Source organism: Hylobates moloch, unplaced genomic scaffold (assembly GCF_009828535.3).
Source record: "Hylobates moloch isolate HMO894 unplaced genomic scaffold, HMol_V3 SCAFFOLD_16, whole genome shotgun sequence".
NCBI lineage: Eukaryota > Metazoa > Chordata > Mammalia > Primates > Hylobatidae > Hylobates > Hylobates moloch.
In genome coordinates, this window is record NW_026652291.1 from 81319125 (window position 1) to 81333685 (window position 14561).

A 14561-nucleotide genomic window follows, 5' to 3' on the forward strand; every position below is an offset into this window, starting at 1 on the left:
TGTGTGTGTGTGTGTGTGTGTGTGTCACATTTTATCTACTCGCTGATTGATGGGAATTTAGGCTGGCTTCATATTTTTGCAGTTGTGAATTGTGCTGCTATAAATATGGGTGTGCGAGTATCCTTTTCATATAATGACTTCTTTTCCTCTGGATTAGATACCCAGTAGTGGGACTGCTGGATCAAATGATAGTTCTGCTTTTAGTTCTTTAAGGAATCTCCGTATTGTATTCCATAGTGGCTGTACTAATTTACACTCCCACCAGCAGTGTAAAAGTGTTCCCTTTTGACCACATCCACTCCAACATCTATTGTTTTTTGATTTTTTAATTATGGCCATTCTTGCAGGAGTAAGGTGGTATTATATTGTGGTTTTGATTTGTATTTCTCTGATAATTAGTGATGTTGAACATTTTTTACACGTTTATTGGCCATTTGAGTTCCTTGTAGATTCTGGATATTAATCCTTTGTCGGATGCATAGTTTACAAAGATTTTCTACTACCCTGTGGGTTGTCTGTTTACTCTGCTGTGCAAAAGCGTTTAATTAAGCCCCATCTGTCTTTGTTTTTGTTGCATTTGCTTTTGGGTTCTTGGTCATGAACTCTTTGCCTAAGCCAATGTCTAGAAGAGTTTATTCAACGTTACAGAATTTTTGTGGTTTCAGGTCTTAGATGTAGGGCTTCGATCCATGCTGAGTTGATTTTTGTATAAGGTGAGGGATGAGGATCCAGTTTCATTCTTCTGCATGTGGCTTGCCAGTTATCCCAGTATCATTTTATTGAATATGGAGTCCTTTCCCAATTTTATGTTTCTTTTTGCTTTGTTGAAGATCAGTTGGCTGTAAACATAAATTATGCTTTCATAAGCATCCTTGTAAACCAAAACAAAAAATAAAATTTTTGTTTTGAAATTATAGTTAAAACTTTAAATTTGATGTTACTGTTTATTTTATTATTAACAAATTCTTTGTTAACTTTGTGAAAATCAAGAGAACTGATCAAAGGTTGTATATGTGCCAGGAGAGCTGGGAAAACAACCTCTGAAAAGATTTCTTTTAAAATATTTAACTGTTTGCTCTTAACATTGAACTATATAAACAGGAATATTGTCAACTTGTAAGTCGTGTAACAGTTATTTAACAAATATATTTTAAAGGGCATCTTTCTGCTTTATGAAATTATTTTCTTTTTTTCTTCTGAGATTTTAGTTGGGAGTATCTAAATGGATCCAAATTATGTTAAGCTGATTATATGTATATTGAGTGTTTTTTAAAATTAGTTTGTGAAATCTCAGTATGTTTTCATCACTTTTATTACTTTTTAAATAATTAAGACTCAAGAATCAACCACTGGAATTCATCAACTCTCTCTCTCTGAATGGAGACTGTGGCAAGATCATCCTTTGCCTACACATCAAGTTGATCACTCAGATCGATGCCACCATTTTATAGGCCTTATGCAAATGATAGAGGGAATGAGACACGAAGAGGTAAGGTTTTATCGTAACTTTCTCTTGCTGGTATGATAGTAAAACTAGAGTACTTAGCTTTTATTTTTCTTAATTTGAAGTAATAAGAAATATTTTGTTTTTCTGTATAGCTCCTTGTGATCTCAGTAAAGAATGAGTTTTCTGCCTTAAGAGAAGAAATAGATTTAATTAATTAGAAGAAGAATATCATCTGTAAATATTGATAGACCAGAGTGGAATTTTAATATACTTAAATGATTTATGTAAACTGCTTGTAAAGCTAATTTAGGATTCTTTTGGATTCGGATTTATTGAAAATTTGATATCAAGATGTTTGATATCCTGGTCCTAGTTTAGAGAATTATAGATTCCTTGAGCAGTTCCTTGATTATTCTTCCTAGAGTCAGCATAATGAACCAATTATGAATGTGAAATTCTTAGTGCCCGGGTTAGAATCCTAACTCTGCCTCCTACTGATTGTGTGTTTGTAAGTTATTTAACCTCTCAGTGCTTCAGTTTTATCTTTAAAAGAGTGATAGTGATAATACTTATTTCATAAGGTTGTTGTGAGGATTAAATGACCTAATATATGTAAAGCATGTAGTAACTGGCATATAATAAGCACAAAGTAAATTTTAGCTCCTATTTTTATTATTAGCCTTTGGTCATGCATCCATGTAAAAAAAGTAGTTAGATGTGGATCCCAGCAAAATGTGTGCAATCAAATTAACATTTTTTTAATATATTTATTGAGTGCCTTCTGTATGCCACACTCTGTTCCCTGCTTTATGGCTATAACCGTTAGCAAACGAGAGAAAATATTCTGTTTATGTGGAGTATATATACTAGCAGGGAGACAGACATTTGCTCACATTAATGCTTATTATATTTATTATTCAAAAATCAGAGGGCCGGGTGCGATGGCTCATGCCTGTAATCTCAGCACTTTGGGAGGCCGAAGCGGGCGGATCACTTAAGGTCAGGAGTTCGAGACCAGCCTGGCCAATATGTTGAAACCCTGTCTGTACTAAAAATACAAAAATTAGCTGGGTGTGGTGGCACATGCCTGTAATCCCAGCTACTCAGAAGGCTGAGACAGGAGAGTCACTTGAACCCGGGAAGTGGAGGTTGCAGTGAGCCGAGATCAAGTCACTGCACTCCAGCCTGGGTGACAGAGCGAGACTTTGTCTAAAAAAAAAAAAAAAAAAAAAAAAAAAAAAAAGTAACTGCTTAAATCTATTAAGTAGTAGAGGAATCCTGATTAAAGTAGCATTCTTGGGGGAACGGAGGGATGGTAGAGATTGTAAGTTTTAGCCAATAACTTAGAGATAAGTAAGACTTAGAAATTCACTATACGAGTTCTTGATTAGGAACTTTGTTACAAATGGAAGTATATTCCAGGATACAACCTAGCAGACATATAGGTACTACTATGTTGGACATTCTAAAAGCTATTCTTAGTTTAGTGTCATTGAAAGAGTAAATTTAACAAATGTATATGGTTTTTATTAATATATATTTTAAAATATCTATTTTTAAGAAATTAGAATAATTCAATTAAATGTTAGAAATGCAAAACTGACTATATTCTTACGTATTCATTCAATTTGTTCTTCCTACAAATAGTTATCAAGGGTCTTTTGGGTATTAAGTACTGGGGATACAAAAAAGTTAACTGATTAATGATAACTTGATAGTTACACAGTAGTGTACTTTATAATTTTGATTTATCGGAATAACTTTTAAGGTATAAAAGAATGTCATTGGAACAATGTAATAATATAAATATTTTAATATAGAGTGAAACTCCTCTCTTAGATTTGGCTGTTTTGTTTTCCTGTGGCTTTTAAAATTTTCCTTATTTATAGGGAGAATGCAGCTATGAATTGGAAGTTGAATCTTATTTACAAATGGAAGATGTTACCTCAACATTTATTGCTCCCAGGAATGAATCTAATAATCTTGCCAATGACACCTTTATCACTCGCAAGAAATCGTCATTTATAAAGAACATAAATCAAGGCAGTTCATCCTCAGTGATAGAATCTGATGAAGAATGTGCTGAAATTTTTAAACAAACTCATATCAAACCTACTAAAATTGTTTCTTTAGAGAAAAAAGTGTCTAAAGGAATAAAAAAAGATCAGCTTAAAAAAGAAAATAATCACGGTATTATGGATTCTTTAGATACTGACAGAAATTCTACTGTCGAAAATATTTTTCAAGAAGACCTACCAAATGATAAAAGAACATCAGATACAGATGAAGTTGCTGCCATGTGTACTATTAATGAAAATGTTATTAAAGAGCCATGTGTATTATTAACAGAGTGTCAGTTTACAAATAAATCCACTAGTTCACTTGCTGGAAATGTTTTAGATTCTGGTTATAACAGTTTCAGTGATGAAAAATCTGTTTCATCTAATTTATTTCTTCCATTTGAAGAAGAGCTTTATATTGTTAGAACAGATGACCAATTTTATAATTGTCACTCATTGACAAAAGAGGTACTAGCTAATGTAGAGAGATTTTTATCTCGTTCTCCTCCACCTCTCAGTGGACTCTCAGACTTGGAATATGAAATTGCTAAGGGTACTGCACTTGAGAATTTGCTTTTCCTACCCTGTGCAGAGCATTTACAAAGTGATAAATGCACCTGTTTGATGTCACATTCAGCTGTAAATTCTCAACAGAATTTAGAATTGAATTCACTTAAACATATAAATTATCCATCTGAAAAAAGGTGCCTTTATGATATACCTAATGATAATATTTCTGATGAGCCAAGTCTCTGTGACTGTGATGTACATAAACATAATCAAAATGAAAATTTAATACCTAACAATCGTGTTCAAATAGACAGAGGCCCTGCACAGAATTTAGTTGGAGAGAACAATCATGATGTTGGTAACAGTGACCTCCCAGTATTGTCCACTGATCAAGATGAAAGTTTACTATTATTTGAAGATGTTAATATAGAGTTCGACGATGTGAGTCTTTCACCCTTGAACAGTAAAAGCAAATCTTTACGTATGTCAGACAAAACTGCTATTAGTGAAATGCCTCTGGTCTCTCAGTTCTTAATTTCTGATGAACTTTTGATGGACAATAATTCTGAACCCCAAGATCAAATCACCTGTGATACTAGTAGTTTTAAATCTCGTGATGATCTGAGAGGTGCACAGGAAGAAAAAGTGAAGAATCATGAGGATATTTTTGATTGTTCTAGGGACTTATTTTCCGTTACCTTTGATTTAGGATTCTGTGGTCCAGATTCTGATGATGAAATATTGGAACATACATCAGATAGCAGTAGACCTCTAGATGATCTATATGGAAGGTGTTTGGAAATTAAGGAGATAAGTGATGCAAATTATGTTTCGAATCAAGCACTAATACCAAGAGATCATAGTAAAAATTTTACTAGTGGAACCGTTATTATCCCGTCAAATGAAGATACGCAGAATCCAAATTATGAACATTTGCCACTGAGTGCAGCAAAAACTAAAGAATTGTTATCTCCTGGTTATTCCCAGTTTTCTTTACCAGTGCAAGAAAAAGTTATGAGTACACCACCCTCTGAATCAAACACACTGAACTCATTTTCTAAGATAAGAAAGAAAATACTTAAGACACCAGATTCTAATAAGGAAAAAGTAAATCTACAAAGATTCAAAGAAGCATCGAATTCAACTTTTGATTATTCAGAATTTTCTCTAGAAAAGTCTAAAAGCAGTGGTCAAATGTATCTGCATAAATCCTGTCATTCTGTCGAAGGTAAGATTCCATCTTTATAATAAAGTCTGTAACTCTTTCTAGAATAATTACTCTAGAAATATTTCGGTAATTTTTCCAAATGTAATTTTTTTACTACATGGTACAATATAAATATTGAATTAGATAATTGATGTGTTACATTTTTCTTAAGGTGATCTTACTAAATTAGATTTATTTTATTTACATATACTTATGGCACGCATGGTATGGAAAAGGTTATTCTTGCTAGACATTATGAAATACACAAAGATGTGTAAGATCTGGCCCTAGGTCTTGGTTGTAAAACATAATTATGTAACATATGTCTTTGAAAAGATGCCAGCAAAATGTGGAAATAACTACCAAATGAATAATAAGAGAGTGGCTGTTTAGGAGGTTCAGAGGATGATGAAATTTTGAGTTTGATTAGATTGGACTTTTTTTGTTTCTTTGTTTTTTTGAGACGAAGTTTTGCTCTTGTTGCCCAGGCTGGAGTGCAATGGCGTGGTCTCGGCTTACTGCAACCTCCGCCTCCCAGGTTCAAGTGATTTTCCTGCCTCAGCCTCCCAAGTAGCTGGGATTATAGGCACCCACCATCATGCCCAGCTAAGTTTTGTATTTTTAATAGAGACGGGGTTTCACCATGTTGGACAAGCTGGTCTTCAGTTCCTGACCTCAGGTGATCCACCTGCCTCACCCTCCCAAAGTGCTGGGATTACATGTGTGAGCCACTGCGCCTGGCCAAGATTTTATAAAGTGTAGATTTTCATTTTGATTCCTTGGGAATATTTATGCTTTTGGTATGTTGAAGATCCTAAAGACATAATTTAGGTGTTATAAAATGATGAAAGCGAAGGGAAAGAAGGAAAGTAAGATTTTGGGAGATAGTTTGAAGTAATAGTTTTATGTAGCAAAATATTTGAGAAATAAAAACTGTGTTCCGAAGATTGAGACCAGACCACAAAAATCAGATAAATCTCTGGGTTTCTGTAATATAAGCATTACACTTACAGAACAACTAGAAGATGTAGTGATAGATGTTTGATATGAAGTCCTGCTGTATAATACAACTCTACAGATTATTATATTAAGTCATTTATGAATTTTACTGCTTGTGTTAAAAGCTGAATAAAAAATAACTGTAGGATAAAAGGAAAGTTTCCTCTGTAAATCTTCTCCTTACGTTATTCTTGTTAGCATGGAGGACATGGTTCATGAATGTTCTATTTAAGATGAAAGCATGTTGGAAGTAAGTACTGGAAATACGTTTAATTTTCAAAACCTGACTCTTCTATATAGTCTGGGGTTATGCCATGACATATATATTTTTACAAAGTATGTGATGCCTGTGAGGCTTCAATATTTGCTTTAATACCTCTATATGAAGTCCACGCTAATGAATGAGATAATTTTTCTGGTTTTATGTCAGATTTGCACACAAACATTTTTTCTATGATTGTACTTAATTAACTACAAATCATGGGCAAAATAATTACAAACACATATCATGGAATTATTTATTAGAGAACATTTAGTTATCTTTTATTCTACTTAATTCAAAGAGAATTTAAGCTCATTTTCTGTATTATGTATCAAAAACATAGTTCATTAAAACGTCATGAAAGCACTGAAAAAGAAAGCTTCCTAGAATGAGTTGGTTACTATAGCCGAGTCCTGCATTTAACTCTGGCTTCCTTAGAAGGTAATGAAAGAAGAAAAACTAGTTGATTTATATATTGCTCATCTGCAAAAAGGAAATCACTCAAGTTTGTCTGTCTGGGTAGATGTTTTAGTAGCAGAATGTGAGGAGAAATTTACTGAGTGGTTTTGTATTTGTTATCTATTGCAGTTTAACAAAGTACCCCCAAAAAACTCAGTGGCCTGAAATAATCGGTAAAATAAAATAGGCTTCTTCTTAGAAGGCCTGTTGTTTGAGAGGATCTGTGAGGAGCTTCTTTAAAATCCTTAATGGGCCTGGCGCAGTGGTTCATGCCTGTAATCCCAGCACTTTGGAAGGCTGAGGTGGGTGGATCACCTGAGGTCAGGAGTTTGAGACCAGCCTGGCCAACATGATGAAACCCCGTCTCTACTAAAAATACAAAAATTAGCCAGGCATCGTGGTGCCTACCTGTAGTCCCAGCTACTCAGGAGGCTGAGGCAGGAGGATCACTTGAAGCTGGGAGGCAGAGGTTTCAGTGAGGCGAGATTGCGCCACTGCACTCCAGCCTGGGCAACAAAGTGAGACTCTGTCTATCAATAAATAAATAAATAAAAATAAAATCCTTACTCTCTGCCTGAATGCTACTGTAAGGCGCAATCTTTGATTTTTAAGAAGGTCTTAACAAAGCATTTAAACTACACCCTCAGCTCACCCTCAGCTTCTTAATATTTTCCTGGCTGTCCTCTGGGTTTGATCTTTGCCTAGAAAATTTCTTAATTTTAGCATTGTTTGCCGTCAGGAGAGGCCGAGAGTTTTCACAATCAGCAAATTCTAATTATGTTTGTCCTTAATGTCTTTCTTTTTACGTTTTGCTCTTATAGCAAAAAGCAACATTTTGTCTGCAGGTCTTAGCTAGATTACCTCTCAGATTAGGTACATCTTTTTCTTTTTCTTTTTCTTTTTTTTTTTGAGACAGTCTCGCTCTGTCGCCCCGGCTAGAGTGCAATGGCACGATCTCGGCTCACTGCAACCTCTGCCTCCCAGGTTCAAGTGGTTCTCCTGCCTCAGCCTCTCAAGTAGCTGGTACTACAGGCGCCTGCCACCACGCCCGATTAATTTTTGTATTTTTAGTAGAGATGGGGTTTCACCATATTGGCCAGGCTGGTCTCGGACTACTGACCGTGTGATCCGCCTGCCTCGGCCTCCCAAAGTGCTCGGATTACAGGTGTGAGCCACCGCGCCCAGCCCATTTTTTCCTTTTCGTGCTAATCGCAATGATGCCAAAATGTCTGGTACTACATTAAAGGATTTAAGATTTTTCCTACTTTTCTTTAAGCCCTCACCCACCATTTCCTCAATGGCCAACTAACCTTTCTACAATTTCTTTGAGGCTCTTCAAGCCTTCGTTCCCTAAAAGTCCTTTCAGCATCCACCACTATCTAGTTCCAAAGCGACTCTCCCAGTTTAGGTTTTTGTTATGGCAACTCCCTATTTCCGGGTACCAAAATCTGTATTATTTATCTATTGCTGCATAGCAAACTACCTGCAAAACTTAACGATGTAAAATAACAGACCCTTGTTACCTCAAGGTTTCTATACAACAAGAGTTTAAGTGTGGCTTAGCTGAGTGGTTCTGGCTTAGGATATTTCATGAGGTAATAATAGTCAAGACACTGGCCAGGGCTGCAGTTATCTGAAAGCTTGAATAGCTTTGGAGGATCTGCTTCTAAGATGGCTCAGTCATACTGCTGTTAGTAGGAGACCTTGGTTTCTTGCCATGTGGACTTCCGCGTAGGGTAGTTTGATAAGTGTGGGGTGTTTTTTTTTTTTCCCCGCCAGACAGGGTCTCGCTCTGTCACTCAGGCTAGATTGTAGTGGTGCAGTCACGACTCACTGCCACCTCTGTCTCTTGGGCTCAAGCAATCCTTCTGCCTCAGCCACTGGGACTATAGGCATGTGCCACCACACCCAGCTACTTATTGTATTTTTTTGTAGAGAGTGTTCTGTCATGTTGCCCAGGCTGGTCTCAAACTCCTGGGCTCAAGTGATCTGTCTCCTCGGCCTCCCAAAGTGCTGGGATTACAAGCGTGAGCCACCACTCCTGGCCTGGTATGGTCATAAAACATAGCATCTGACCTCTCCTAGTGCAAGTGATACAAGAGTGAAAGCAAAAATGAGGCCACAATACCTTTTATGACCTAGACTCATAAGTCATACACCTTCATTTTCATTATATTCTTTTTTTTAGAAGCAAGTCACTAAGTCTGGCCCGCACAGTTCTAGTTACAACATTTTGTACTGAATTGTATCTTACCAATTTTTATTTCATACACACAAATACATATGAAAAACACATATATAACAAAGAATCTTTTAATATATTGTTTTCTGGCTTGTATTTTTATGCTTTAACTCTTTCAAGTAGAAAGAGAATAAGACACAAGGGGCGGAAAGACTGCAGTAGATTTTAGAGATACATTCTATTAATAGAACTAGTGACTAATGAAATTACATTTTTGTGTTTTTCTGGCCTCATTTCAGTTAATTTATAAAATTGAACTTCATTCAAATATGTGTTTATTAGCAAAAGATATTGTCTTATTTTCTTCACTGGCATTTTAATTTCTTCGTCTCGTTTAGATTTTTTGTTCAAAGTTCTCAAAGACTATCTTTTTTTGAAAGTGAATAAATGTTGAGATTGCCTGAAATAATTGTTAATGTAGCCATCAATAAAATAGATTGTTATGACTGGGTAAACCTAAATCTATTAACCATTCGTCATTTTAAAAAACAAATTATAGATGGACAATTATTAACAAGTAATGAAAGTGAAGATGACGAGATTTTCCGAAGAAAAGTTAAAAAAGCAAAAGGAAATGTTTTAAACTCTCCTGAGGTGAGTCATTCAGTAATCACAATAGTATAATCATACCAAAGGCTATTTTCCTTCTACACCTTGGGCTTCTGCTGAGACTTTTGTTACCTTTTGCTTTATTTACTTGCTTTAGGATCAGAAAAATAGTGAAGTTGATTCTCCACTTCATGCTGTCAAAAAGCGCAGATTTCCTATAAACAGAGTAAGTAAATAACAGATAATGTATAGTAATCCAAATTCCTTTGGAATAAAAATTTTGAGAAAAATATTTGTGTAGATAAATATAGGTATTTTTAATCCTTAGTAGAAAAGTTGATATTCTGTTGTATGTGATTGGAATTTCTAGCTTCTGTTAGTTTTCAAAGATGTATTCACTGTAAGCTTTCCTAAGCAAAATAAAAATATTAAATAATTTTAGACTCTTTAAAAACCATCCTATTTTTGTCAGTACACTTGAGCAATTCGGCAAGCATTCATTAAATAACTCCTATGTGTCTACTGTGTAAGATGCTGGAGATACTCTAAAGAATATATCCTAATACTGTCATAAGTTACCCAATAGGAGAGACAGAGAAGTAAACAGATAATTTCAGTTTAATTTTTAAAGTTGAATGGTAAGTTAAGCCCTTAACCTCGATCTTGGGAGTTCTGGCAAGCTTCTTGAAGGTCATACCTTAGTTAAACCTTCAACTGTACTTGGCAGTGAGGCCAAAGAAGGGAGAAGAGAAGGCATTGTTTACAGAATAACAGCTTAAAGGAAGACCCAAAGGTGAGAAATGGCATCTCTATGTTATTAGATTATAAAGACAAAGAGTTTCAAGAAGTAAAATTGGACAAAAATCAAGGTCAAGGGTTAGAAGTGCTTATTCTTTCATTTGATTACTGAATGAGTTTGAAAAAAGGAAAGGAAGGAGTCCAGGATGACTCTGGTTTTTGGCTTGAGCTGTTTGGCAAGTGTGTCACAGATTTAGGCTAAACAAGAAAGAGATGGTAAGTTAAGTGTTGAACAGGTTTGAGTTTGAAGTTCCTGTGGGATAGTAAAGTCACAGTGTCTGGCAGGCATTGATGACTGAATCTGAAGTTTGAGTAGATGGGCAGGTCTTAAGGTTAATGATACTCACCAGTTTATAGCTGATGGCTAAATTTTGAGACTAGCAAAGCTTGTCTGTTTTAATTCTTAAATATAGTCTAGGATAATTTGTGTAAAATTACAGGTGCTCCTCAACTTACAATAGAGTTGGATCCTAATACACACATCATAAATCGAAAACATTGTATGTTGAAAATGCATTCAGTACACCTAATCTACTGAATATCATAGCTTAGCCTAGCCTACCTTAAACATGTTCAAAACACTTATATTCAGTCAAAATCATGTAACACAAAGCTTATTTTATAATAAAATGTTGAATATCTCATGTAATTTATTAATAATACTGTACTGAAAGTGAAGAACAGAATGTTTTTATGGGCACCTGAAATTTGGTTTCTACTGCATGCATATCACTTTTGCACTATGGAGAGGTCGAAAAATCATTAAGTTGAACCGTCGTAAGTTGTGGACCATATGTAATTAAAAATACAGCCAGTCCGTATTAACCTCGTGTACTCATATAAGACTTCATTAGAAAAACAACTTGCTACCTTAACTAGAACATCTGATTGACTTATCAGAAATAATTTAAAATATTGATAATGCTGATGACCAATTTGTTTTAAACTAAATTTATTCCTGTTAATTGAAATGATTTTGATAAACTTTTGATTCTTTTGACGGGTTTTATGTTATCCTGTAAGAGACATGGTGATAGGCCTCATAGTCAAAACTTGTTATTGTTTTATTGGTTTCTTGGTTTCAAATGATTCCTATATTTGGACTGATTTTGATGGCCAAATTTATAGGCTTGTTCTTTGTGAAGCCCTTGAAGATCTTCTGAAGGAAATACTGTTAAACTAAAAGTATCAGTTTTCTAAGTCACCATAGTGTTTGCAGAAACAATAAAAATAAAAACTAAAAGTATGTTTTCATCAAACATATTTGATATATTGGATGAATACCTATGCTAGTATTCCTTATAACCTAATTTAGTATTTTAGCATTTAATATTACCTTTTATTTACTTTTACATTGTTAAGTATTTGTAACATTAATATTATGTATTTATAACAAGGCTCTGAGTTGTAAGAGCAATTTTACTCGTCTAGGAAGAAAATATTTTTTTCTTATACAAGAATTTTGTTGAATTATTATAGTCAGAATTATCATCTAGTGATGAGAGTGAGAATTTTTCCAAACCATGTTTACAATTAGAAGACTTCAAGGTTTGTAACAGGAATGCCAGAAGAGGCATCAAAGTCCGAAAGAGACAGAGTCACTTAAAGGTAATCTTTTTTTTTAGTTTCTTTAAATATGTATGCATTTTATCAGTAAAGATAATTGGTTTTACATCAATGTAGATTTCTCTATACATTCTCTTTATAGAAAAAAAATTTAAGTATTTTGACACCCATTTAGATTTTTTTTACTGGAATTAAATTCAAAGTATAGTTTTTTTTTGTTTCTCTTTGTGTTTTGATGCTTTATCTTTCAGTGTTGTGTTACTTTGAATGAATACCAAAAAACTCAAGTGTAATGAGAATTTATGTTTCAAATTGAAGAAAATATAGAATTAGAAATTTGAGTTTTAAGATATTTGCTTTTATGATCATTATATTGTTTTTCTTATTTCTATCCAATTTTCAAATACTTGGAAAATGTTCTCAGTACCTTTCCTTTCTGATTAAGTTCTTTTGTGGTGCAGTAATTTTCTTGAAAGAGCTGGAAGACTCAGGAAATTTTATGCTTATTAAGAAACATCAAGCAGGCTGGGCACGCTCGCTCATGCCTGTAATCCCAGCACTTTGGGAGGCTGAGCCAGGTGAATCACCTGAGATCAGGAGTTTGAGACCAGCCTGGCCAACATGGTGAAACCCTGTCTCTACTAAAAATACAAAAATTAGCTGGGCGTGATGGCACATGCCTGTAATCCCAGCTACTCGGGAGGCTGAGGCAGGAGCATCTCTTGAACCGCGAGGTGGAGGTTTCAGTGAGCCGAGATTGCGCCACTGCACTCCAGCCTGGGCAACAAAGTGAGACTCTGTCTCAAAAAAAAAAAAAAAAAAAAGATCAAGCAAATATACCAACTTTTACTTTATTTTATGACAGAATTATCAGAATTTTTAAATAGATATGTAACGTTATCATTTCTTGGAATTTTCTTTTTTTTTTTAGACGGAGTTTCGCTCTTATTGCCACAGGCTGGAGTGCAGCGGCACCATCTCAGTTCACTGCAACCTCCACCTCCCAGGTTCAAGTGATTCTCCTGCCTCAGCCTCCCGAGTAGCTGGGATTACAGGCATGCGCCACCATGCCCGGCCAATTTTTTTTTTGTATTTTGTAAAGATGGAGTTTCACCGTGTTAGTCAGGCTGGCCTTGAACTCCTGACCTCAGGTGATCCACCTGCTTCGGCCTCCCAGAGTGCTGGGATTCCAGGCATGCGTCACCGCACTGGGCCTAGAAATTTTGTTTTTATTATTTTATTAATCTTAAAAGCACTGATAAGAAATCAGTTTTCCAGAATTATTTCCAATCATGAAGGAAAATTATTTTCTCAATGATATCTTCATGTTTTCTAATTTGTCTTAGCATGTAGCTAGGAAGTTTTTAGATGATGAAGCAGAACTTTCTGAAGAGGATGCAGAATATGTTTCGTCAGATGAAAATGATGAGTCAGAAAATGAACAAGATTCCTCATTACTTGACTTTTTAAATGATGAAACTCAACTTTCACAGGCTATAAATGGTAAATGTTACAATGATTCTTAAAATTTTTTTCAATGTTTTTATGTGCTTATATTTAAATATTTTAATCAGTTTTTAATGAAACTAGAGCTTAAAAGTAATTAAATGTGGTCATTTTCATTCAAATTCTGTAATACTTGCTTTATTTTAGACTGGTTGTTTATAGGCTTCTGCTAATTTGAATATTTCTCTTCAGATTGACCTGGGTTGCTCAAATGTGAAATGTTCATTTCACAAGTGTTTAATGCCCACTACGTGCCTAGTACTATGTAAGGCATTTAAGAAGCATATATGAATGAATAAAATAGACAAAAAATTTCTTCTTATGAAGCCTACATTCAAATGGAAAGAGACAGACAATATATATACTAATAAATTATTTAGTTTATTGTAAGATAAAAAGTTACAGAAAAATAAAAAAGTTGGATAAGATGAGAAAAATCTGGAGTAACTGGGGTTGAGGGTAGAAATAACAGACAAGTTGCCATTTTATTGTATTATTTTTTAATTTTATTTTTTTAGAGACAGAGTCTTAGTCTGTTGCCCAGAGTAGGGTGCAGTGGCGCAGTCATAGTTCACTGCAGCCTGGAACTCCTAGGCTCAGGAGATTCTCCTGCTTTAGCCTCCTGTAGGACTACAGGCATGTGCCACCATGACCAGTTAATTTTTTGGGCCTTTTTTAAGAGATGTAATCTCACTATGTTGCCCAGGTTGGTCTCCAACTCCAGGCCTCAAGCAATCCTCTCACCTTGGCCTCCCAAAGTACTGAGTCTATAGGTGTGAACCACTGCACTCTGCCTAGCTGTGATTTTAAATAAGGCAATTAGGAATAGGCCTCACTGAGAAGGTGACATCATCAGAGACTAGAAGAAGAGAGATTTAGTGGTGTAGATTGTTAAGACCAACTGAAATACAAAGCTAAATTTATTAAATTTGCCAAATAAGGGCAGTTTACTTTCA

The 14561-nt window shown here is 34.9% G+C and overlaps 1 protein-coding gene across 1 annotated transcript in view; it reads left to right on the plus strand.

The window, feature by feature from the left end:
* FANCM (FA complementation group M) overlaps positions 1 to 14561 on the plus strand; it is a 66892-nt gene that overhangs the window by 38105 nt on the left and 14226 nt on the right. Inside the window, exons 11-16 of the mRNA XM_058429398.1 lie at positions 1334 to 1489; positions 3337 to 5245; positions 9686 to 9780; positions 9893 to 9961; positions 12013 to 12141; positions 13446 to 13602. Coding sequence (XP_058285381.1) covers positions 1334 to 1489; positions 3337 to 5245; positions 9686 to 9780; positions 9893 to 9961; positions 12013 to 12141; positions 13446 to 13602 — 2515 coding nt within the window. The remainder of the gene's footprint in view (positions 1 to 1333; positions 1490 to 3336; positions 5246 to 9685; positions 9781 to 9892; positions 9962 to 12012; positions 12142 to 13445; positions 13603 to 14561) is intronic.